Source organism: Scyliorhinus torazame, chromosome 10 (genome assembly GCF_047496885.1).
Source record: "Scyliorhinus torazame isolate Kashiwa2021f chromosome 10, sScyTor2.1, whole genome shotgun sequence".
NCBI lineage: Eukaryota > Metazoa > Chordata > Chondrichthyes > Carcharhiniformes > Scyliorhinidae > Scyliorhinus > Scyliorhinus torazame.
Genome location: NC_092716.1, coordinates 50,410,275 through 50,435,553, shown reverse-complemented (window position 1 = coordinate 50,435,553; position 25,279 = coordinate 50,410,275). Strand labels below are relative to the sequence as shown.

The following is a 25,279-nucleotide window of genomic DNA, read 5'->3' as shown; positions in this document are numbered from 1 at the left end:
GGGTGGCGCCCATTTGGCCCCATGAAAGGTGGCTGGAGCGGCGTGAACCGCTCCAGCGCTGTGCTGGCCCCCTGTGGGGGCCAGAAACGGTTGTACCAGAGCCCGGTTTGCGCCGTTGTGAAATGCGACTGCGTTCACGACGGCACGAATACTTGGGCTCTATATCGGAGAATCGCCCCCAAACCACCTTTATATTCAATTTACTTCACAATAAATGCTAACATTCTATTAGCTTTCCTAATTATTTGTTGTACCTGCATACTAGTCTTTTGTGATTCATGCACACACACACCCAGATCTCTCTACACTTCAGAGCTAAGATTTAGATAATATTCTCCTTCCATTTTCTTTCTGCCAAAATGGACAATTTCACATTTTCTCACATTACACTCCATTTGCCAGATTTCTGCCCACTATTACGACACCCTGGGATAGTTCGCGCTCAATTCCAGTCCCACTTGACCTGGAGCTGCAACACAATTAAAATTAATATATATTTCTTCGTAAAACACCCAAAGTCTTTGGCCCTTAGCTGCCCAATAACTACAGTCACCAGGTTTGTACATTTAAACACAATTAAGTTTATTAATAACAATAAATATAAATTAAATATGCAGCAAATACAACAAGTTATACAATTCCTAACCCCTCCCCCTAAAACTTGTCCCACCTCTATACACACATACACATACACAGACAACCACAGAGGGAGGGAAAATAATAAGCAAAAGGGATAAAAGTCTTTGTTTCAGATGGGTGGCTATAGCAAACCTTCCTTCAATTTAGGCTCTCAATTCGAGGTTCTCACTGTAGATTCATCCAGATTGTGTGTGCAGCCATGCAGCTTTTCTGGAGCAAAGATAAGGGAGGGAGAGAGCAGCCTATTTCTTCTGAGCATCCAGGAATGAAAGTCTCTTTTCCCCGGCTCTCCGAAAATCATTCCATTCAGAAAGGACCCAATCACGGCCTGTTACCAGGCAAAATACGGCCTTTTGGCCAATTCATTGATCACCAGCTAACCAATCGAACTAAGTCCCACCGACCTTTTAGGTGTCAAAAGGTCGGAGTTCCGCTGTCCCAAAGCAAGCAGAGTGTTCTCTTTTTTAACTTCTCAATTCCTCAGTTCCCCTGCACAATTTAAAGATACATGTCCATTAAAGCATCCATGGATCAAAATGATAACAGTAAAAATAAAGGAAAATAAGAGCGCTACCCCCGGTGGCACCGCCATGCAATCAGAGAGGTGAAGGCCACGACACAGCCTTCCTCCTCTCCATGAGCTCCGGCTTCTCTGAAACCCCAAATATTGCCATCAAAGGAGATCCCGTTTACACTACACAGTGTCTCACTCCATACTCTCCAATTGATCTCCCCTCCGAACTCTGCTTCCCATTTCTCCTTGATCTTCACCACCCACTCACCTCCCTGCTCCCCAGCCATTTGTATATATCCCCAATTCTTCCCTCCCCTTCCATATCCGGAAGCAGCAGTTGCTCCAGCAGGGTGTATCCGGCAACCTAGGGAACCTTCTCCAGACCTTTTGCGCAAAGTCCCTAACCTGCAGATACCTCAGCTCACTCCCCTCGGCAGCTCTACCCTTTCCCTTAGCTCCTCCAGACTGGCAAACCCTTCCTCCAAATACAAATGCCTCACCTTGACCAGCCCCACTTCCCTCCACCTCCTGTATACACTATCCATCCCCCCAGCTCAAACCCATGATTTTCACACAGCAGCATTAACACTGACATCCCTTCCGCCCTAAAATGCCTCAACTGATTCCATACCTTCATTGTGGACTGCATCACCGGGCTCTCTGAATACCTACTCGGAGCCATTGGCAACGTTGCCCCATAGCCCTCAAACTAGACCCCTTTCAAGATTCCTTCTTCTTCCCACCACAGCCGCACCTTTTCCACGTTCGCCGCCCGATATTAATGAAGCCAGTTCGGCAACGCCAACCCTCCCCTTGCTGCCTCTGCCTCTGGAGCAGGGTCCTCACCACCCTCGGCACCTTCCCCGCTCATACAAAGTCCGAAATGATTGTATCCACTTTCCGAAAAAAGGTCTTTGGTATAAAGATTGGGAGAGCCTGAAAGATAAACAAGAACCTCGGCAGAATATTCATTTCTACCACTTGGACCCTCCCCGCCAACGTCAACTGCAGTTTATCCCACCTCTTAAGATCCTCCCTGGCCTCCTCCACCAGCTTTGTTAAGTTCCACTTATGGAGCCCCATCCATTCCCTCGCTACTGAATCCCCAAATACCTAAACCTATCCCTCGCTACTGTAAATGGCATCCCCCCTAAATTTTAAAAAATATATATATTTTATTCAAATTTTTCGACCAAACAAAACAATACAAAGGTTTTCCTTTTTACAACAATAAAACAATATAAATAACAGAGACCGTTTTAACAAGTAAATAAATAATATATAAACTAAATGGCAACTGACATAACAAAAATAATAACTCTCCAGAAATAAAATCGAACAATCCAATATACATAACCAAGTACAAATATCTATACAAAAACACCCCTGAGGACCCACCCGAGGCCCCCCCCCCCCCCCCTGCCCTGGGTTGCTGCTGTTACCTTCCCATTTCCTTTATCATTCTGCGAGGTAGTCAATGGTCCACATTGGCACTAACGACATAGGTAGGAAAGGGGACAAGGATGTCAGGCAGGCTTTCAGGGAGCTAGGATGGAAGCTCAGAACTAGAACAAACAGAGTTGTTATCTCTGGGTTGTTGCCCGTGCCACGTGATAGCGAGATGAGGAATAGGGAGAGAGAGCAATTAAACACGTGGCTACAGGGATGGTGCAGGTGGGAGGGTTTCGGATTTCTGGATAACTGGGGCTCTTTCTGGGGAAGGTGGGACCTCTACAGACAGGATGGTCTACATCTGAACCTGAGGGGCACAAATATCCTGGGGGGGAGATTTGTTAGTGCTCTTTAAACTAATGCAGCAGGGGCATGGGAACCTGGATTGTAGTTTTAGGGTAAGGGAGAATGAGAGTATAGAGGTCAGGAGCACAGATTTGACGTCGCAGGAGGGGGCCAGTGTTCAGGTAGGTGGTTTGAAGTGTGTCTACTTCAATGCCAGGAGTATACGAAATAAGGTAGGGGAACTGGCAGCATGGGTTGGTACCTGGGACTTCGATGTTGTGGCCATTTCGGAGACATGGATAGAGCAGGGACAGGAATGGATGTTGCAGGTTCCGGGGTTTAGGTGTTTTAGTAAGCTCAGAGAAGGAGGCAAAAGAGGGGGAGGTGTGGCGCTGCTAGTCAAGAGCAGTATTACGGTGGCGGAGAGGATGCTAGATGGGGACTCATCTTCCGAGGTAGTATGGGCTGAGGTTAGAAACATGAAAGGAGAGGTCACCCTGTTGGGAGTCTTCTATAGGTCTCCAAATAGTTCTAGGGATGGAGAGGAAAGGATGGCGAGGATGATCCTGGATAAGAGCGAAAGTAACAGGGTAGTTATTATGGGAGACTTTAACTTTCCAAATATTGACTGGAAAAGATATAGATTGAGTACATTAGATGGGTCGTTTTTTGTACAGTGTGTGCAGGAGGGTTTCCTGACACAATATGTTGACAGGCCAACAAGAGGCGAGGCCACGTTGGATTTGGTTTTGGGTAATGAACCAGGCCAGGTGTTGGATTTGGAGGTAGGAGAGCACTTTGGGGACAGTGACCACAATTCGGTGACGTTTACGTTAATGATGGAAAGGGATAAGTATACACCGCAGGGCAAGAGTTATAGCTGGGGGAAGGGCAATTATGATGCCATTAGACGTGACTTGGGGGATAAGGTGGAGAAGTAGGCTGCAAGCGTTGGGCACACTGGATAAGTGGAGCTTGTTCAAGGATCAGCTACTGCGTGTTCTTGATAAGTATGTACCGGTCAGGCAGGGAGGAAGGCGTCGAGCGAGGGAACCGTGGTTTACCAAAGAAGTGGAATCTCTTGTTAAGCGGAAGAAGGAGGCCTATGTGAAGATGAGGTGTGAAGTTTCAGTTGGGGCGATGGATAGTTACAAGGTAGCGAGGAAGGATCTAAAGAGAGAGCTAAGACGAGCAAGGAGGGGACATGAGAAGTATTTGGCAGGTAGGATCAAGGAAAACCCAAAAGCTTTCTATAGGTATGTCAGGAATAAGCGAATGACTAGGGAAAGAGTAGGACCAGTCAAGGACAGGGATGGGAAGTTGTGTGTGGAGTCTGAAGAGATAGGCGAGATACTAAATGAATATTTTTCGTCAGTATTCACTCAGGAAAAAGATAATGTTGTGGAGGAGAATGCTGAGACCCAGGCTAATAGAATAGATGGCATTGAGGTACGTAGGGAAGAGGTGTTGGCAATTCTGGACAGGCTGAAAATAGATAGGTCCCCGGGTCCTGATGGGATTTATCCTAGGATTCTCTGGGAGGCCAGGGAAGAGATTGCTGGACCTTTGGCTTTGATTTTTATGTCATCATTGGCTACAGGAATAGTGCCAGAGGACTGGAGGATAGCAAATGTGGTCCCTTTGTTCAAAAAGGGGAGCAGAGACAACCCCGGCAACTATAGACCGGTGAGCCTCACGTCTGTAGTGGGTAAAGTCTTGGAGGGGATTATAAGAGACAAGATTTATAATCATCTAGATAGGAATAATATGATCAGGGATAGTCAGCATGGCTTTGTGAAGGGTAGGTCATGCCTCACAAACCTTATCGAGTTCTTTGAGAAGGTGACTGAACAGGTAGACGAGGGTAGAGCAGTTGATGTGGTGTATATGGATTTCAGCAAAGCGTTTGATAAGGTTCCCCACGGTAGGCTATTGCAGAAAATACGGAGGCTGGGGATTGAGAGTGATTTAGAGATGTGGATCAGAAATTGGCTAGCTGAAAGAAGACAGAGGGTGATGGTTGATGGGAAATGTTCAGAATGGAGTTCAGTTACAAGTGGAATACCACAAGGATCTGTTCTGGGGCCGTTGCTGTTTGTCATTTTTATCAATGACCTAGAGGAAGGCGCAGAAGGGTGGGTGAGTAAATTTGCAGACGATACTAAAGTCGGTGGTGTTGTCGATAGTGTGGAAGGATGTAGCAGGTTACAGAGGGATATAGATAAGCTGCAGAGCTGGGCTGAGAGGTGGCAAATGGAGTTTAATGTAGAGAAGTGTGAGGTGATTCACTTTGGAAGGAATAACAGGAATGCAAAATATTTGGCTAATGGTAAAGTTCTTGGAAGTGTGGATGAGCAGAGGGATCTAGGTGTCCATGTACATAGATCCCTGAAAGTTGCCACCCAGGTTGATAGGGTTGTGAAGAAGGCCTATGGAGTGTTGGCCTTTATTGGTAGAGGGATTGAGTTCCGGAGTCAGGAGGTCATGTTGCAGCTGTCCAGAACTCTGGTACGGCGGCATTTGGAGTATTGCGTACAGTTCTGGTCACCGCATTATAGGAAGGACGTGGAGGCTTTGGAGCGGGTGCAGAGGAGATTTACCAGGATGTTGCCTGGTATGGAGGGAAAATCTTATGAGGAAAGGCTGATGGACTTGAGGTTGTTTTCGTTGGAGAGAAGAAGGTTAAGAGGAGACTTAATAGAGGCATACAAAATGATCAGGGGGTTAGATAGGGTGGACAGTGAGAGCCTTCTCCCGCGGATGGAAATGGCTGGCACGAGGGGACATAGCTTGAAACTGAGGGGTAATAGATATAGGACAGAGGTCAGAGGTCAGAGGTCGGTTCTTTATGCAAAGAGTAGTGAGGCCGTGGAATGCCCTACCTGCTACAGTAGTGAACTCCCCAACATTGAGGGCATTTAAAAGTTTATTAGATAAACATATGGATGATAATGGCATAGTGTAGGTTAGATGGCTTTTGTTTCGGTGCAACATCGTGGGCCGAAGGGCCTGTACTGCGCTGTATCGTTCTATGTTCTATGAACGGTTGCCACCGCCTGGTGAACCCTTGAGCCGAACCCCTTAGTGCGAACTTTATCCGTTCTAGTTTTATAAACCCTGCCATGTCATTTATCCAGGTCTCCACGCCCGGGGGTTTGGCTTCCTTCCACATAAGCAATATCCTTCGCCGGGCTACTAGGGACGCAAAGGCCAAGACATCAGCCTCTTTCGCCTCCTGCACTCCCGGCTCTTCTGCAACCCCGAATATAGCCAACCCCCACCACCTTCGAAAGCACCTTTGCCACCCCCACCCAGAACCCCTGCAGTGCCGGGCATGACCAAAACATGTGGGTGTGGTTTGCTGGGCTTCTCGAGCATCTCCCACACCTATCCTCTACCCCGAAAAATTTACTGAGCCTTGCTCCGGTCATATGCGCCCTGTGCAAAACCTTGTATTGTATCAGGCTTAGCCTGGCGTACGAGGACGACGAGTTTACCCTACGTAGGGCATCAGCCCACAGCCCCTCCTCAATCTCTTTCCCCAGCTCTTCTTCCCATTTCACCTTCAGCTCATCCACCATGATCTCCCCCTCGTCCCTCATTTCCCTGTATATATCCAACACCCTACCATCCCCCACCCATGTCCCTGAGATCACTCTATCTTGAATCTCCTGCGTCGGGAGCTGCGGGAATTCCCTCACCTGTTGCCTCGCAAAAGCCCTCAGTTGCATGTACCGAAATGCATTCCCTTGGGGCAACCCATATTTTTCCGTCAGCGCTCCCAGACTCGCAAACGTCCCGTCTACGAACAGATCTCTCAGTTGCACAACCCCAGCTCTCTGCCATGCTCCAACTCCCCCATCTATTCTCCCCGTCACAAACCTATGATTATTTCTTATCGGGGACCGCACCGAGGCTCCCGTCCTTCCCCTATGTCGTCTCCACTGCCCCCAAATTTTTAGCGTTGCCACCACCACTGGACTTGTGGTGTATTTCTTCGGGGAGAACGGCAACGGCGCCGTCGCCAGTGCTTGTAGGCTGGTTCCTTTGCAGGACGCCATCTCCAATCTCTTCCACGCCGCTCCCTCCCCTTCTCCCATCCACTTACACACCATTGAGATATTGGCGGCCCAGTAGTATTCACTTAGGCTCGGTAGTGCCAGTCCCCCCCTATCCCTGCTACGCTGCAAGAACCCCCTCCTCACTCTCGGGGTCTTCCCGGCCCACACAAAACTCATGACACTTTTCTCAATTTTCTTGAAAAAAGCCTTCGTGACCATCACCGGAAGGCACTGAAACACAAAAAGGAATCTCGGGAGGACTACCATTTTGACCGCCTGCACCCTACCCACCAGTGACAGGGGCACCATGTCCCACCTCTTAAAATCCTCCTCCATCTGTTCCACCAATCTTGTTAAATTAAGCCTATGTAAGGTTCCCCAACTCCTGGCTATCTGAATCCCTAAGTACCGGAAATCTCTTGTTACCTTCCTCAGCGGTAAATCATCTATTCCCCTGCTCTGCTCCCCCGGATGCACCACAAACAACTCACTCTTCCCCATATTCAATTTGTACACCGAAAATTCCCCAAACTCCCTGAGTGTCTGCATTATCTCAGGCATCCCCTCCACTGGGTCCGCAACATACAGCAATAAATCATCTGCATACAATGATACCCGGTGTTCTTCTCCTCCCCTGAGTACTCCCCTCCACTTCCTGGAGCCCCTCAGTGCTATGGCCAGGGGCTCAATCGCCAATGCAAACAGTAACGGAGACAGGGGACACCCCTGCCTCGTCCCTCTATAAAGACGGAAGTAGTCAGACCTCTGCCTGTTCGTGACCACACTCGCCACCGGGGCCCTATATAGCAGCTGTACCCATCCAATAAACCCTTCTCCAAAACCAAATCTCCTCAGCACCTCCCACAGATAATCCCACTCCACTCTGTTGAATGCTTTCTCAGCGTCCATCGCCACCACTATCTCCGCCTCCCCCTCTGGTGGGGGCATCATCATTACCCCTAGCAACCTCCGTATGTTCGTGTTCAGCTGTCTCCCCTTAACGAACCCAGTTTGATCCTCGTGGACCACCCCCGGGACACAGTCCTCTATCCTCGTCGCCATCACCTTGGCCAGGAGCTTAGCATCTACGTTTAAAAGGGAAATGGGCCTGTAGGACCCACACTGCAGCGGGTCTTTTTCTTTCTTCAAAAGGAGCGATATCGTCGCCTCTGACATAGTCGGGGGCAACTGCCCCCTTTCCCTGGCCTCATTAAAGGTTCTCGTCAAAAGCGGGGTCAGTAGGTCCATATATTTCCTATAAAATTCCACCGGGAATCCGTCTGGTCCCGGGGCCTTCCCCGCCTGCATGCTCCCAATCCCTTTTACCACCTCCTCCATCTCAATCTGTGCTCCCAGTCCCGCCCTCTCCTGCTCCTCCACCTTCGGGAATTCCAGCTGATCCAGGAAACACATCATTCCCTCCTTCCCTTCCGGGGGCTGAGCCTTATATAACCTCTCATAGAATGCCTTGAACACCCCGTTCACTCTCTCCGCTCCCCGTTCCATCTCTCCCTCCTCATCTCTCCCCCCACCTATCTCCCTCGCTGCTCCCCTCTTCCTCAATTGGTGGGCCAGTAGCCGACTCGCCTTCTCTCCATACTCATACTGTACACCCTGTGCCCTCCTCCACTGTGCCTCTGCCTTACCCGTGGTCAGCAGGTCAAATTCCACATGTAACCTTTGTCTTTCCCTGTACAGTCCCTCCTCCGGTGCCTCTGCATATTGCCTGTCCACCCTCAGAAGTTCTCTCAACAATCGCTCCCTTTCTTTACCCTCTTGCTTCCCTTTATGTGCCCTTATGGATATCAGTTCCCCTCTGACCACCGCCTTCAACGCCTCCCAGACCACTCCCACCTGAACCTCTCCATTGTCATTAAGCTCCAAGTAACTTTCGATACACCCCCTCACCCTTAAACATACCCCCTCATCTGCCAATAAGCCCATATCCATTCTCCAGAGTGGGTGCTGTTCTTTTTCCTCTCCTACCTCCAGGTCTACCCAATGTGGAGCGTGGTCCGAAATGGCTATGGCCGTATACTCCGTCCCTGTCACCTTCGGAATCAGTGCCCTTCCCAAGACAAAAAAGTCTATCCGTGAGTATACTTTGTGAACATGGGAGAAAAATGAGAACTCCTTACTCCTAGGTCTACTAAATCTCCAGGGGTCTACCACTCCCACCTGCTCCATGAAGTCCTTGAGCACCCTGGCCGCTGCCGGCCTCCTCCCGGTCCTGGACCTCGACTGATCCAGCCCTGGATCAAGCACCGTATTGAAGTCTCCCTCCATTACCAACTTTCCCGCCTCCAGGTCCGGGATACGTCCTAACATACGCCTCATAAAATTTGAATCATCCCAGTTCGGGGCGTATACGTTCACCAGAACCACCGCCTCCCCTTGCAATCTGCCACTCACCATCACATATCTACCCCCACTATCCGCCACTATGGTCTTTGCCTCAAACAGTACCCGTTTCCCCACTGAGATAGCCACCCCCCTATTCTTCGCATCTAAATCCGAATGAAACACCTGCCACACCCATCCTTTACGTAGTCTGACTTGGTCTATCAGTTTCAGATGCGTCTCCTGCAACATAACCACATCTGCCTTTCATTTCTTTAGGTGTGCGAGTACCCGTGCCCTTTTAATCGGCCCGTTCAGCCCTCTCACGTCCCACGTGATCAGCCGGGTTGGGGGGCTCTTTACCCCCCCCCCCCCCCCCCCGACTAGCCATCCCTTTTTTTAACCCAGCTCCTCACCCGGTTCCCACGTATCCATATATCCCCCCGACGGTGCCCTCCCGCCTTGGCCACCCCATCCCATAACAGCTCCCCCTTCTCCTTAGCAGCAGCAACCCAGTTAACCCCCCTCCCCCCCTACCCCCACCTCCGCTAGATCCCCCTCTAGCGTAGTTGCACCCCCCATGTTGCTCCCAGAAGTCAGCAAACTCTGGCTGACCTCGGCTTCCCCCCTTGTACTCGGCTCCCACTGTGCGAAGCCCCCTCCTTCCTGCGTCCCTGTTCCCGCCACAATTACCATAGCGCGGGAACAAAGCCCGCGTTTCCCACTCGGCCCCGCCCCTAATGGCCGACGCCCACAGTTCCTCATACTCTCTCCCCTCTCCCGCCCCCCCCCCCAACATGGGGAAGAGAGAAAAGTTACAGGATCACAGAATTAACAAATTGAAAAATCATCCCCCCCCCCTTCCCCCTCCCCGCCCCACATAATCACCCCACCACTTTGTCCCAGAAGCTCTTTCTCTCGCCAGACTATTCCAGCTTCTCGTCCACAATGAATGTCCACGCCTCTTCTGCCGTCTCAAAGTAGTGGTGCTTCCCTTGGTGTGTGACCCACAATCTCGCCGGTTGCAACATTCCAAACTGAACCTTCTTTTTGTGAGGCACCGCCTTAGCCCGATTGAAACTTGCCCTCCTTCTCGCCACCTCCGCACTCCAATCCTGGTATACGCGGATCACCGCGTTCTCCCACCTACAGCTCCGAGTTTTCTTCACCCATCTGAGGACCGTCTCTCTGTCATTGTAGCGGAGAAACCTCACCACTATAGCTCGAGGTATTTCTCCAGCCTTTGGTCTTTGCGCCAGAACTCGATAAGCTCCCTCCACCTCCAAAGGGCCCGTCGGGGCCTCCGATCCCATTAGCGAGTGAAGCATCGTGCTCACATATGTCCCGACGTCCGCCCCTTCTGCGCCTTCGGGAAGACCCAGGACTCTTAAATTCTTCCTCCTCGAATTATTCTCCAGTGCTTCCAACCTCTCCACACACCTTTCGTGCTGTGCCTCGTGTGTTTCTGCCTTCACCACCAGGCCCTGTATTTCATCTTCGTTTTCAGTAGTCTTTGCCTTCACGACCCGAAGCTCCAGCTCTTGGGTCCTCTGCTCTTCCTTTAGCCCTTTAATCGCCTGTAATATCGGGGCCAACAGCTCCATCTTCAACTCCTTCTTCAGCTCTTCCACACAGCACCGCAGGAACTCTTGTTGCTCCGGGCCCCATAACAAACGGCCACCTTCCGGCGCCATCTTGCTTTGAGCTTCCCTTCCTTGCCGCTGCTCCAGAGGATCCTCCGTAATCCGGCCGCTATCCTCTCCCTTTTCCATGCGTGTCCGGGGGGATTCCCTTCTGGTTTACCGCACAGTGTTTTTGGCCGTTTAAATTGCCGTTGGGGCTCCTATTAAGAGCCCAAAAGTCCATTCCAACGGGAGCTGCCGAAACGTGCGACTTAGCTGGTCATCGCCGCACCCGGAAGTCGCATCCCCCCTAAATTAGCCCGCCATCCCAGCTCATTCACCGGGAAAACCTTGCTTTTCCCTTCATTCGGTTTGTACTCCGAGAACCCTCCAAATCTTCCCAGCAGGCCCATAATCCTTCCCATACTCTCCAACGGAGCCAAAACATACAGCAACAAGTCCTTGGCATAGAGCGGCACCCGATGCTCCCCCTGTGCCTCATAATCCCCCACCACTCTGCCGACACCTTAAGAGCCATCGCCAACGATTCTATGGCCAGTGCAAATAGCAACGGCGACAGCGGGCACCCCTGCCTCATACTCCTGTGTAAGTCAAAGCTTTGTGAGCTCATATCATTTGTCCTCACCCTCGCTCTTGGCGCACATACAGCAATCGCACCCATGCCGCAAATCCCGGCCGAAACTGAAACCTTCCCAAAACCTCGAACAGGTACTGCCACTCCAACCGATCAAATGCCTTCTTGGCATCCATGAACTCCACCACCTCCGGTACCAGAGCCCCAACGGATTCATCATCACATTCAACAGCCATCTCACATTACTCGCGAGCTGCCTGCCCTTCACAAAGCCTGTTTGGTCTTCTGCAACCCTGCAATAACATTTGACATGGCAGTTTATCAAATGCCTTCTGGAAATTGAAGTTTAATACATCTACCTTCATTCACAGCACGTTATCTCCTCAAATAACTCCAAAAAGTTGGTTAAACAAGATTTCCCTTTCACAAAATCATGTTGACAATCCCTGTTTACCTTGAACGTACTGTTACGGGCCAGGGTTTAAAAAAACTCCAAAGTATATTATGGAGTTCACGTGATCTAGAACGGTTTGTTGAATTTGGCAGGGATGAGCACAAGAGCCTGCCTTTCAGGTGTTATTCAACGGACTTCTTGGGTGCTTTTAATTTTAAAAAACAAGCTTTATTCTAAGTATTTAGTTAACATTTGTATATACACAAACAGCAAGAATTTCTTTCAACTACAAACATAAAGACCCCACACAACTACAGTAATCTATATATAACCCTTAATGAGATCCCCCTTAACTGTTCCAATTCAATAACAAAATCCAAGTAAAGCCGGAAACCCCTTTTCAAAGACGTGGCCCAGCACATGGCATCCTCACTGTCTTTAAGACATTTTATTGATACTCTGTTCCCCTTTTCAAACAGGTTTGAATTCCTTCCAGAAAGCAATTATCTTTTTTAAATTACCAAGCAGTCTGGAAACAGCGTTTAAAATGAAGATAGAGAGGCAGTCCAAAAAAACTTCTGTTCTCTGTCTGAGTCCACAGCAGCCAAATGTGAAAGTGAAACCAAAAGAAAGTCCCAGAGCCACAGCCCAGCTCCATCCACACAATGACATCTCTGAAGCCATATGATAAGACAAAAACCTTCCTCAAAGGGACACGCACATAACAGTATCCAAATGCCCTCTCTAACATTCTTAATAATTACTTCTAGCATTTGTCCTACGACATCTGTTAAGCTATCTGGCCTGTAGATTCCTGCCTTTTGGAATAATTAAGTTACATTTTCTATCTTCCAATCTAATGGGACCATCCTCGAATCTGGGGCGTCTTGGACAATTAAAACCAATGCATCCCATATACACTTCTTTTACGATCCTAGGGGGAGGTCCATCAGACCCAGGCTCGTCAGCCGCAGCTCCAACAATTTACTCAGCACCACTTCTACGCGACTGTAATTTTCCTGAGATTTGCTTCCATTTCCTGGTTTTTAAGTTGCTTCTAGGATGCTACTTGTATCCTTTGTAGTGAAGACTGATGCAAAATACTTGTTAAACTTATGTCATCTCCTTGTTTTACATTATCAATTCTCCAGACTCACTCACTATTGGACCAATGCGGACTTTTGTTAACTCTTTTCTTTTTAAAATATTTATTAAAACTCTTACTATCTATTTTTATACTTCTGGCTAGCTTTCTCTCATATCCTTAAATTATTAACCTTTAGTCATCCTTGGCTGTTCCCTATGTTTTGTCAATCTACTGACCTGCCACTTGTCTTTGCATAGTTTGATACTGGGTTGGATTCTCTCTTCTGGAGACTAAGTGCTCGCGGCAGTGGAGAATCGAGATTGGTGTCCGCTGGTGCTAGGAGCAGGGCCCAGCTGTGATCACTCTCCTTTTCCATGCAAATTTATGCATGGAGGAGAACTCACGGGATTCCATCGGTATTGGGACGCCATTTTGAGCAGGCGGCCTGATACCAAGATCCGACAGCGGGTCCCCCTCCCCTCCACAATACAAATCCTGCTCACGCTCCACTGACAAGTAGGGCATTCTTCCTACCTCCCGCCAAGGGAATAACGGGCACAGCACGCACGCATGAAGGTGACCCGACCCCCCCCATGATCCCCAGCCCGCCCCATCAGAACCCCCCAGTCCCTCAATCAAACACCCCTTTTCTTTTTCTAAGCCCTTTGCTGTTTTTGATGTGGTGAGGAACTATCATAGCAAGAATATTTATAAACTTTGTAGTCAGCAAAGATGCCTTCAAGCGGGAAGGGAAAGGTGGGTAGATCAACAATCCACCAAGCAGCTGTCTTTGGAGTAATAAAACTGTCAATCACTGGCTAATGCAATGTATTACTGTGTGAAATTGCATGGAAGATTTGCATTTCAACAGCTGTCAAGGGATTTGCAGCCCTTTGAAGTGTTCTTGACTTTGCAGGAAGCCTCTGACACTTGCAACAGCTGCTGCATTAAACACTTTTGTCTGAGATAGCAAATGTTAGTGAAGGGTTAGTGAAAATGCAGTGAATTTTCACTCCATTGTCTGGACTGCTCTTCAGCTTTCAGGCAGGGGTGACTGATGGGTGTCTCTGGTGGAAGTTTCTGTTGAGGGGGTGGTCTGGAAGGGGGGGGGGGGGGGCTGATCGGGCCGGGGGGCCATCCAATGGACTTTGGCGGTCACCTCTGTCATGTACTGACTCCCTTGATATCACTAGATAATCGGATGCAAATGATCAATTTGCATGGTGCCACCGACATGGGGCTTATAGTTTGCTGTCGCCACCGGCGGTGGACTGGAGCATTGGAACAGGATTAGTGCCTGGTGCCAATCCAGTTTTTCAGCCAATTTTCCATTCTCTGCTGGATCTGGAAGCCCGCTACTGGTGGCAGGCAATGGAGAATCCACCCCACTATCTTTAACCTTTCTGGTTCAACCATTGAAGGCAAGTTTGTCCCTTGGACATTTTGATACTCATTGGGCTGCATCTATTCTGTGTGTTCTGAAATATCAGCTTAAAACTTTGCTGCTGCATCTTTAATGACCTATCCCTTAACCTACTTTGCCAATTCATGTGAGGAGCCTCCTCCCTACCGCACCACACCGTTGCCCTTTTTCCCGGTAGGTCTTTCCTCAAACCTTGTGGTGATTACCTACCTCAAGATTTGGAAGCAGTTTCAGCGGCACTTCAATCTTCTCTCACTGTCCTCACTTGCCTCGATATGTGACAACCACCTCATTGTGTCTTTGAGCTTGGACCCACTGTTTAGGCCCTGGAGGACGGGCGGTCTGGTACACTTTGGGGATTTATTTTTAGATGGAGGCTTTGCCAGTCTTGAAAACGCAGAGACAGATACAATCTGACTGGTCCCAACCTTTTTTGTTTTTTTCAAATTCTGGATTTCTTATGGAAGGTTCTTTTCCTCCTTCCCCCAGCCCCTCCTTTTTCCATTGGCACAGCAGGGGAAAGGGTCAATTTCTAATCAGTACAACGTCATTCTATCTTCGCATCCTTCCCCTTTGGATAGAGTATACGAGAAATGGGTGGAGGAACTAGGTTCTGTGCTTACTGAGGCAGTTTGGAGAGAAGCCCTCTACAGGGTGAACTCCACTTCACCCTGTGCCAGACTGAATTTGGTTCAGTTCCAAGTGCTATGTAGAATGCATTGGACAAAGACAAGGATGTGTGGATTCTTTCAAGACATGGAGCATAAGTATGACCGGTGTTCACTTACACCGGCTAATCACACGCTTGCATTTTGGTCTTGTCCTAAGCTTGCTAGATATTGGGCCTCCTTTTTCAACATAATATCCAAGATTTTGCACAAAACCCTACAACCTTGCCTGCTAGTTGTAATATTTGGGGTTTCGGACTCCCTGCCTTTCTACAGCGTAAAGGTGGATGTTCTTGCCTTCGCTTCCTTAATAGCCAGGAGGTGAATATTACCCAACTGGAGAGCTCCCTGACCACCCAAGGCATCCACATGGGTGGAAGATATGATATCGGTCTTGCATCTGGAAAATGTCAAGTAGGTCAGAGGCTCAGTGGGGAGGTTCTACCAGAGATGGCGGCCATTCATTTCTTTCTTTAAAGATCTGGACACGTTAGAGGGTGGGGGGGGCAATAGGTTAGTGGGGTTAGTTCAGTAATCGGGGTTCCTTGTTCCATTGCACTCATTACCTGCCTTTCTACTTTTGATTTGGTTCTTTCTTTTTTATTTGATTGTTTATTAAATTTATATTGCAAATATATTTTTGTCCATATGTATATTATTGTTTATATTTGATAAATTTAAAAAAATGTTTATTAAAAAAAAAAGAAAGCAAGACAACATGTCAAGCAGTTTTGGAAAGTGGCATCATCAGAACAGATACGATGGAGGAGAGGATGGAGTCCTTACAGGATGTGGGGTGTGAAGAGCTGTAGTCGAGGTAGCTGTGGGAGTTGGTGAGCTTGTAATGGATATTAGTGGACAGTCTATCCCCAGAAATGGAGATAGAAAGGTCAAGGAAGAGAAGGGGGGTGTCGGAGATGGACCAGTGAAGGTGATCGAGCAGTAGAAATTGGAAACAAAATTGATACATTTTTTTAGGTCCAGACGAGAACGAAAAGCAGCACCCAAAACAGTCATTGATGTACCGATGAGTTGTGCAATCGCAGAAGGTGCAACACCTGCCCCTTTATCTCCTCCCTGCTCAACATCCAGGGGCCTTTTCAAGCGAGGCAGTGCTTCACATGCACCTCCTTCAATCTGGTCTATTGCATTTGCTGCTCCCAACGCAATTACTCTACATTGGAGAGACTAAATGCAGGCTGGGTGACGGCTTTGCAAAACACCTTCGGTCCGTCCGCAAGCAGGACCCAGATATTTATGACGCTTGCCATTTCAACTCACCATCCTGCTCTCATGTCCACATGTCCGTCCTTGGCCTGCTGCAATATTCCAGTGAAGCCCAGCGCAAATTGGAGGAACAGCGCCTCATCTTCCAATTAGGCACGTTACAGCCTTAACATCGAGTTCAACAATTTCAGTCTGTGAACTCTCTCCTCCACCTTCATCCCATTTTTATTTCTATCAATTTATTTTCATTTCTGCCATTGATTCGTTTTCCCCTTACCTGTCTCCCCTCCCCCCACCCCACTAGGGCCATCTGTCCCTGTTCCAAGTTATCCTTTCACACGCTGCTTCCCCCTGTTCAGCATTTAACACATTCTGATCTCTTAACGTGCCATTATCAGCACCCTTCTTAGTCATTATCATCATCATTTACATTCCCTTTGTCTTTTTATCCACGACATCTTAGTCAATCTCCACCTATCGTTGGACCTCTATCCAGCCCCACTGCTCCTTGCCATCAGCCCCACTCAGTATAAATATTATCCTATTTCCAGTTCTCTCTAGCTTTGACAGAGTCATCCAGACTCAAAATGTCAGCTCCATTCTCTCTCCACACATGTTGTCAGACCTGCTGAGATTGTCCAACATTTTTTGTTTTTGTTTCAGAATCTAGCATTCAAGTGGGAGGAGCAAAAAGGAATGTCAAGATAGCAGGGGATAGTATAGTCAGAGGGATTGGCACCATTCTCTGATCACTCCAGATGGCTGTGTTGCCAGGGTTTGGGATAGCTGCTCGGGGCTGGAGGAAAACTTGCAGTGGGAGGGGAGGAACCTGTCGTCATAGTCCTAATACATAGGCAGGACAAAGATGGCGAATCTGCATAGTCAATATGAGGAACTAGGCACCAAATTAAGAAGCAGAACCTCAAAGATCATAATCTCTGGATTATTACCGGAGCCATGTGCAAATTGCACATTAGAGGCATGAATGCATGGCTCAAAGACTGGTGTGGGAAAAAGTCGTGCAGTGCTGGACCGAGGAAAAAGAAGAGCTCCTACGTGACTGCTTAGAGACAGTGGACTGGTCCATATTCAAGAACTCAGCGACCAATTTAAATGAGTATGCCACTACCGTCACTGACTTCATCAGCAAATGTGTGGATGACTCTGTGTCAAAGAAAGCAGTACGTACGTTTCCCCAACCAGAAACCATGGCTCAATCACGAGATCGACTCCCGAGTGAACTGAGGCGTTCAAGTCAGGCGATCCTGACCTATACAAGAAATCCAGGTACGACCTCCGGAAAGCCATTCGAGATGCCAAGGGAGAATATCAGACGAAGCTAGAGTCAAAGACTAGCGTTACAAACTCTTGGCGGTTGTGGGAAGGCCTAAACAACATAACGAGCTACAAAACGAAGCTGAGCAGTATCTCCAGCAGCAACGCGCCCTGCCCCGATTAACTCAATGCATTCTATGCTCGGTTCAAGCAGTAAACCAATAATCTGCTGTTGAGTGCCCCAGCAGCCCATAACACCTCCATACCCACCATCGCAGCTTCCGAAGTCAGATCGGCCTTCCTCAAAGTGAACCCTTGGAAGGCGACGGGTCCGGACAGGATCCCTGGTCGTGCACTCAGAGCCTGCGTGGACCAGCTGGCAGATGTGTTCACAGACATCTTTAACCTGTCCCGACTCAGCTCTGAGGTCCCCACCTGCTTCAAGAAGACCACCATTATACCGGTGTCAAAGAAGAACCAAGCAACGTGCCTCAATGATTACCAACCGGTGGCCCTGACATCAGTCGTAAGGCCCTGACATCAGTCGTAATGAAGTGCTTCGGGAGGTTGGTCATGAAGCGCAGCATCTCCGTACTCACAGTACGCCTTGATCCACTGCAATTCGCAATCGATCCACAGCAGACGCCATCTCCCTGGCCCTACACTCATCCCTAGAGCACCTCGACAACAAGGACTCCTACATCAGACTCCTATTTATTGACTACAGCTCCGCCTTCAACACTATAATCCCAGCCAAGCTCATATCAAAGCTCCAAAACCTAGGACTTGGCTCGTCACTCTGCAACTATATTCTCGACTTTCTGACCCACAGACCACAATCAGTAAGAATAAACAACATCTCCTCCACAATAGGTCCTCAATACCAGGGCCCCACAAGACAGCATTCTTAGCCCCCTACTATACTCCTTGTACATACATGTCTGCGTTACAAAATTTGGTTCCAACTCCACCTACAAGTTTACTGACGATACGACCATAGTGGGCCGGATCTCGAATAACGACGAGTCAGAATACAGGAGGGAGATAGAGAACCTAGTGGAGTGCTGCAGCGACAACAATCTATCCCTCAATGCCAGCAAAACTAAAGAGCTGGTCATTGACTTCAGGAAGCAAAGTATTGTACACACCCCTGTCAGCATCAACGGGGCCGAGGTGGAGATGGTTAGCAGTTTCAAATTCCTAGGGGTACACATCTCCAAATATCTGTCTTGGTCCACCCACGTTGACGCTACCACCAAAAAAACACCGCATTTACTTCCTGAGGAAACTAAGGAAATTTGGCATGTCCACATTAACTCTTACCAACTTTTACAGATGCACCATAGAAAGCATCCTATCTGGCTGCATCACAGTCTGGTATGGCAACTGCTTGGCCCAAGATCGCAAGAAACCTCAGAGAGTCGTGAACACAGCCCAGCCCATCACACAAACCTGCCTCCCATCCATTGACTCCATCTGCACCACCCGCTGCCTGGGGAAAGCGGGCAGTATAATCAAAGACCATCCCACCCGGCTTACTCACTCTTCCAACTTCTTCCATCGAGCAGAAGATACAAAAGTCTGAGAACATGTACGAACAGACTCAAAAACAGCTTCTTACCCACTGTTACCAGACTCCTAAATGACCCTCTTATGGACTGACCTGATTAACACTACACCCCTGTATGCTTCACCTGATGCCGGTGCCTATGTAGTTACACTGTGTACCTTGTGTTGCCCTATTATGTATTTATTTTATTTTCATAATGATCTGTTGAGCTGCTCGCAGAAAAATACTTTTCACTGTACCTCGGTACACGTGACAATAAACAAATCCAATCCAAGTGGGTTCTGATCATGGGACAATGGCACCATATCTGGGGAAAGTGGGCTCTGGACCATTGGAACATTCCTTTCCAGCCACTCACTCAGGCCGAAATATTATCATCCAGTTGACACACACACGCATATATACACACAAAGGTCTCTCTGTATCTATCTAATCATATCCTTTGACCATTAGTACCCGAATCAGGTTACTCCTCAATCATGCATACAATGACTTTGCAATTGCCTCCAAGATTAGCCCTCCTCCAAAACTCTTCAGTCCTTCAACTCTTCCCTTTTGGGCTGATGCACGATCAATTACACTCAAGACGAAGTGATTTCATAACTGAAGGCTTTAATCGACTAGAACTTGTTCCCCAGCAGCTTCGGTACAGAAAGCAAAGGCTGCTGGGACGGTACCGGTTCTTATACTCCGCCTGTCAGGGCGGAGCTACGTATCAACAGCCAATGGTAAACTCCTAGGTTTAACCAATGGTCATCAGCCTCTTAGGTACCGCAATACCTGATAATATCACATGGGCTTTCCTTACCCGTTGTCATCAGCTGTCCCTCCATGAGGATGACGTCTACTTATGGATCATCATGTGACTGAACAACAATTCTTGAATCATAGATCTTTGTGCACATGGGGCAGGATGTCACACAAACTAGTGGGAAAAAAGCAAGACCTGGAGGGGGGAGATGCCCAAACCATTGAAGTTCATTTTTGAGGGGCTTCTAGCTGAATATTTGTGGAGCTGCCTTCAAGGATACTAGTATTTGTTCCACAGTTCTCCCATTGAATCCGGAGGTTGCAGTACAGGCACTGCTGATGGAATTTCTCTAGCATGCTTTTGCATCAGTGATACATATTCCAGGTCTCATTGTCGAACAGGGGTGTGGTGACAATTGCTCTGCAACGTTTTCTTTCTTTTACCGCAGACATCGTCATCCCAATGTGCGTTCCCCAGCCAGAAGGAATGGGGACAACCTAATTTTATGGCTCCTTTTCTAGCTCCTTCCCATTTACGGTGATTACAGGATATCCTGAAGGGATATTATTTGCTTAGTCACAAATGCTGCTGCCCAAAGACAACTCTTCCAATACAGGTGCCTGACCTTCATGCAACTGTTGCACGTGTGCATAATCTCCATCGCTACAGGGCTTGGCAAATGGATACTGGCAGGAGGCTGCATGCGATTTTGTATAATGTGGGGACCCTTGGGACACTATCATTATCAATGTGATCTTGATGGGACGGTGGTAGATATTGATGATGTGTCAAACCATGATGAGCAGAACCAACTTGCCACTGCAACCTTCTTACACCTTCACAGCTGGTGAGATGCATTTTTTTTGTCTGTTCTGCCATGGAGGGATTTTGGGCTACATTTTGTCTGGCACTTCCGCTAGACCTTGCTGCCACAGGTAGCCCTACCTGGAGCAAGGAGGTTCCAACGGCATCGCTCAAGGAATCATCAAAGCACATAAACCTTTCCACCATGTCAAGGAGGAGACCCCTTTGTAGATCGTCACTCTGTGTCCTCGCACTGATTGGGGAGCCTTTATTTGTATTAGCTATTTTCACGTCTACCTTTTCTCCATCTTTAAAATCCTACCTTTCCTGACTCGATGTCCATTTTAAAAATATGTTTTAGTCTGAAGAGAATACTTCTGAAATTATTGATATAAATTCAAGTTGTTTTTCACTTAAAAAATATGAAATGTGTAGTTTTCACCCTATAGGTTTGCCTGCTTTATTCCTCTTGTGGAGCTACATCTCTTTCACACAAAACAATTTGCCACAGCAGCTTTAGCATCCCCTATTCCCCTGCAGCCAAAGTGATATTTCAATTTGTGCACTCCACCAGAGTAGGAAGTCAGATATTCTAACATCAGTGATGGTACAGTAAGAAATGTAATTTGCATATGTTATCCATGTTATTTTTAGTTGGATATTTTGAGCTGAATGAATAAAGAAAATGGCAACTGAAAACACCGTGGAGTCATTGGAGCATAAGATTTAATTTAGACTATGTTTGGCCAAGCCTCCAGAGGGAGCCAAAATTCATACAATAGGATAGCTTTATACATCCAGTCTTCTCAATTTAACGCTTCTTCTATTCAGCAACATGAGAACTGAATGCAGTGTAAACCTAAGTGAACTATCAGAGCTCCCCTTTAACTAGTCTTCAACAATGTTCTAAACTAAAGATGGTTAAACACCAGTTATAATTGCAGTAATATTTTTGGATTCTGGTATATTCAGCCTGGTAAAATAAGTTATTGTTTCATTTCTATGTTCTGAAAACCAGTCAGAAATATACTCATATTTTTCTGATGAAACGTCACCCCTGAAATATTAACTTGTCTCATCCATTTATAAATTCTGACTAAATTGCTGTGCATTCCAAAATTTCTATTTTTGCAACATGTACAACAATATAGGTGCTGGGCAAGTCTTAACGTAGGGTAAGATTTCAATATATATTGTGTTTAATAAAGATCATGAAATGATTTAGAAAGAATAGATCTACAACTTTATTTCACCCAGTGCAGAGAAAATCTCCCCCCCACACACACCCCTACCCCCCCCCCGGCTTTACCCCACCGCAAGAGTGTCTTACATTGCAAATTATGACTTTTTTCCTCAAGTAGAACTCTTAACTCTTATCACGAATGGTCTAGCAGTATGGACTTAAAGCTACCCTGGGCTAGTCAGAAACTGCCCTTAATCATTTTTCACCCAGCCGAGCCAAATAAGATTCAATCCAAAATGCAGAGGTGAAAGCATGATTCCATAAGGTTGGGTGAGATCCTGAATGAATATTTCTCATCGGTATTCACGGTGGAGAAAGGCATGGATGTTAGGAAACTAAGGGAAATAAATAGTGATGTCTTGAGAAGTGTGCATATTACAGAGGAGGAGGTGCTGGAAGTCTTAAAGCGCATCAAGGTAGATAAATCCCCGGGACCTGATGAAATGTATCCCAGGATGTTGAGGGAGGCTAGGGAGGAAATTGCGGGTCCCCTAACAGAGATATTTGAATCATCGGCAGCCACAGGTGAGGTGCCTGAAGATTGGAGAGTGGTGAATGTTGTGCCCTTGTTTAAGAAGGGCAGCAGGGAAAAGCCTGGGAACTACAGACCGGTGAGCCTAACGTCTGTAGTAGGTAAGTTGCTAGAAGATATTCTGAGAGACAGGATCTACAAGCATTTAGAGAGGCAAGGACTGATTTGGGGCAGTCAGCATGGCTTTGTGCGTGGAAAATCATGTCTCACAAATTTGATTGAGTTTTTTGAGGGGGTGACCAAGAAGGTAGATGAGGGCAGTGCAGTAGACGTTGTCTACATGGACTTTAGCAAAGCCTTTGACAAGGTACCGCATGATAGGTTGTTGCAGAAGGTTAAAGCTCACGGGATCCAGGGTGAGGTTGCCAATTGGATTCAAAATTGGCTGGACGACAGAAGGCGGTGGTGTAGAGGGTGGTTGTAGAGGGTTGTTTTTCAAACTGGAGGCCTGTGACCAGTGGTGTGCCTCAGGGATCGGTGCTGGGTCCACTGTTATTTGTGATTTATATTAATGATTTGGATGGGAATTTAGGAGGCATGGTTAGTAAGTTTGCAGATGACACCAAGATTGGTGGCACAGTGGATAGTGAAGAAGGTTATCTAGGATTGCAACGGGATCTTGATCAATTAGGCCAGTGGGCCGACGAATGGCAGATGGAGTTTAATTTAGATAAATGTGAGGTGATGCATTTTGGCAGATCGAATCAGGCCAGGACCTACTCAGTTAATGGTATGGTGTTGGGGAGAGTTATAGAACAAAGAGATCTAGGAGTACAGGTTCATAGCTCCTTGAAGGTGGAGTCGCAGGTGGACAGGGTGGTGAAGAAGGCATTCGGCATGCTTGGTTTCATTGGTCAGAACATCGAATACAGGAGTTGGGACGTCTTGTTGAAGTTGTACAAGACATTGGTACGGCCACACTTGGAATACTGTGTGCAGTTCTGGTCACCCTATTATAGAAAGGATATTATTAAACTAGAAAGAGTGCAGAAAAGATTTACTAGGATGTTACCGGGACTTGATGGTTCGCGTTATAAGGAGAGGCTGGATAGACTGGGACTTTTTTCCCTGGAGCGTAGGAGGCTTAGGGGTGATCTTATAGAGGTCTATAAAATAATGAGGGGCATAGATAAGGTAGATAGTCAACATCTTTTCCCAAAGGTAGGGGAGTCTAAAACTCGAGGGCATAGGTTTAAGGTGAGAGGGGAGAGATTCAGAAGGGCCCAGAGGGGCAATTTCTTCACTCAGAGGGTAGTGAGTGTCTGGAATGTGCTGCCAGAGGTAGTAGTAGAGGCGGGTACAATTGTGTCTTTTAAAAAGCATTTAGATGGTTACATGGGTAAGATGGGTATAGAGGGTTATGGACCAAGTGCGGGCAACTGGGACTAGCTTAATGGTAAAAACTGGGCGGCATGGACTGGTTGGGCCGAAGGGCCTGTTTCCATGCTGTAAACTTCTATGATTCTATAACCAATAGCACCATCTCAATGTGAAACTTTAGAATTTTATTTCATATCTTCTGACCAAAAGCTTCAGCTTTCCAGGGAACCAATTTTAATTTCTACGCTTCAACTGAATATGTGTTGATAGTACGTTGCAAAATAAAGTACACTGGCTAAAGCAGTCCAGAAGATGAAGTCTTTTTGTATAATTTAAACCAAGAAGATGAGTTACTTATATTTTCAATAAAAGATTGAAATTGGTATTCCAGATATCGACTATCTAAATTTTCTTACATATATTCACAAAACCTATCCCACCAAAAAATAATTTTAGTATTTTTCCCTGCAAAAATTATTTTGTTTTTTTACTGATTTCTCCATGTAAAATTTGTGAATTGAGGCCATGGCCCATTATGATCGCTTTTTGTACACTATATATCCTTCATACAATCTGCTTGGTTTTGATGTTGAATATCTTGAAATCTCAAGATGAAGTACTCAATATGTACAGTCAGAATGTTAAATTAAAATATCACATTACTTAAAAAAACTGGACTGGGCAGCATGGTGGCGCAGTGGTTAACACTGCTGCTTCACGCGCCAAGGACCTGGGTTCGATCCCGGCCCGGTTCACATTCCGTGTGGAGTTTGCACATTCTCCCCGTGTCTGCGTGGGTCTCACCCCCACAACCCAAAAAGATGTGCAGGGCAGGCGAATTGGCTGCACTAAATTGCCCCTTAATTGGAAAATAAAAGAACTGGGTACTCTAAATTTATTTTAAAAAATACTTAAAAACTTGATTCATTTAGGAAGGTAAACCCTGGAAAGGGATTTTTTAAAAAAAATTCTGGTTGCAAAAGGGCAGTGGTCTTAAATCTATAGCATTCTGAAACATAAATGGTTTTCTCTCCATCACAGAAGATATTTGCTGCAAAGTAATGTCATGAAATAATGAAGGTGCGCTTTGTCCTGAAACGTGTCTAATCAAAACTTGACTAGTTTTACCTTATCCCATGTGAAGTTGTCTCAGACTGCACCTTTTTCTCCTCCCTTTCCACCCTCCAATATGTGGGAACTATTAGCTTGGTTAACAGGTCAAAAAAATATTAATGTTGACAACAACAATTAGCAGTAACAAGTTAGAACAAAAATAAAGCAGATAATTTTCTACTTTGGAACCATCAAAAGATTGTGTGTTCTACACCATAATCTCTCTTTGCATTTACCTTTGCCAGAAATTCTCTCAGTTCACGATAAGACTTGGTTACGAAAGTCTTTGAAGAATCTGACCACAGGACCTGAGTATCAAAGTAAAAAATGTACATTTTGAATACAAAAAATACTGAAACTTTAA

The 25,279-nt window shown here is 46.9% G+C and overlaps 1 protein-coding gene across 2 annotated transcripts in view; it reads right to left on the bottom strand.

The window, feature by feature from the left end:
- The window catches only part of zcchc14 (zinc finger, CCHC domain containing 14), a 240,193-nt gene that overhangs the window by 134,174 nt on the left and 80,740 nt on the right, over nucleotides 1-25,279 (bottom strand). For both annotated transcript variants that reach the window (XM_072518087.1, XM_072518088.1), the window contains exon 4: nucleotides 25,152-25,223. In XM_072518087.1, coding sequence (XP_072374188.1) covers nucleotides 25,152-25,223 — 72 coding nt within the window. The remainder of the gene's footprint in view (nucleotides 1-25,151; nucleotides 25,224-25,279) is intronic.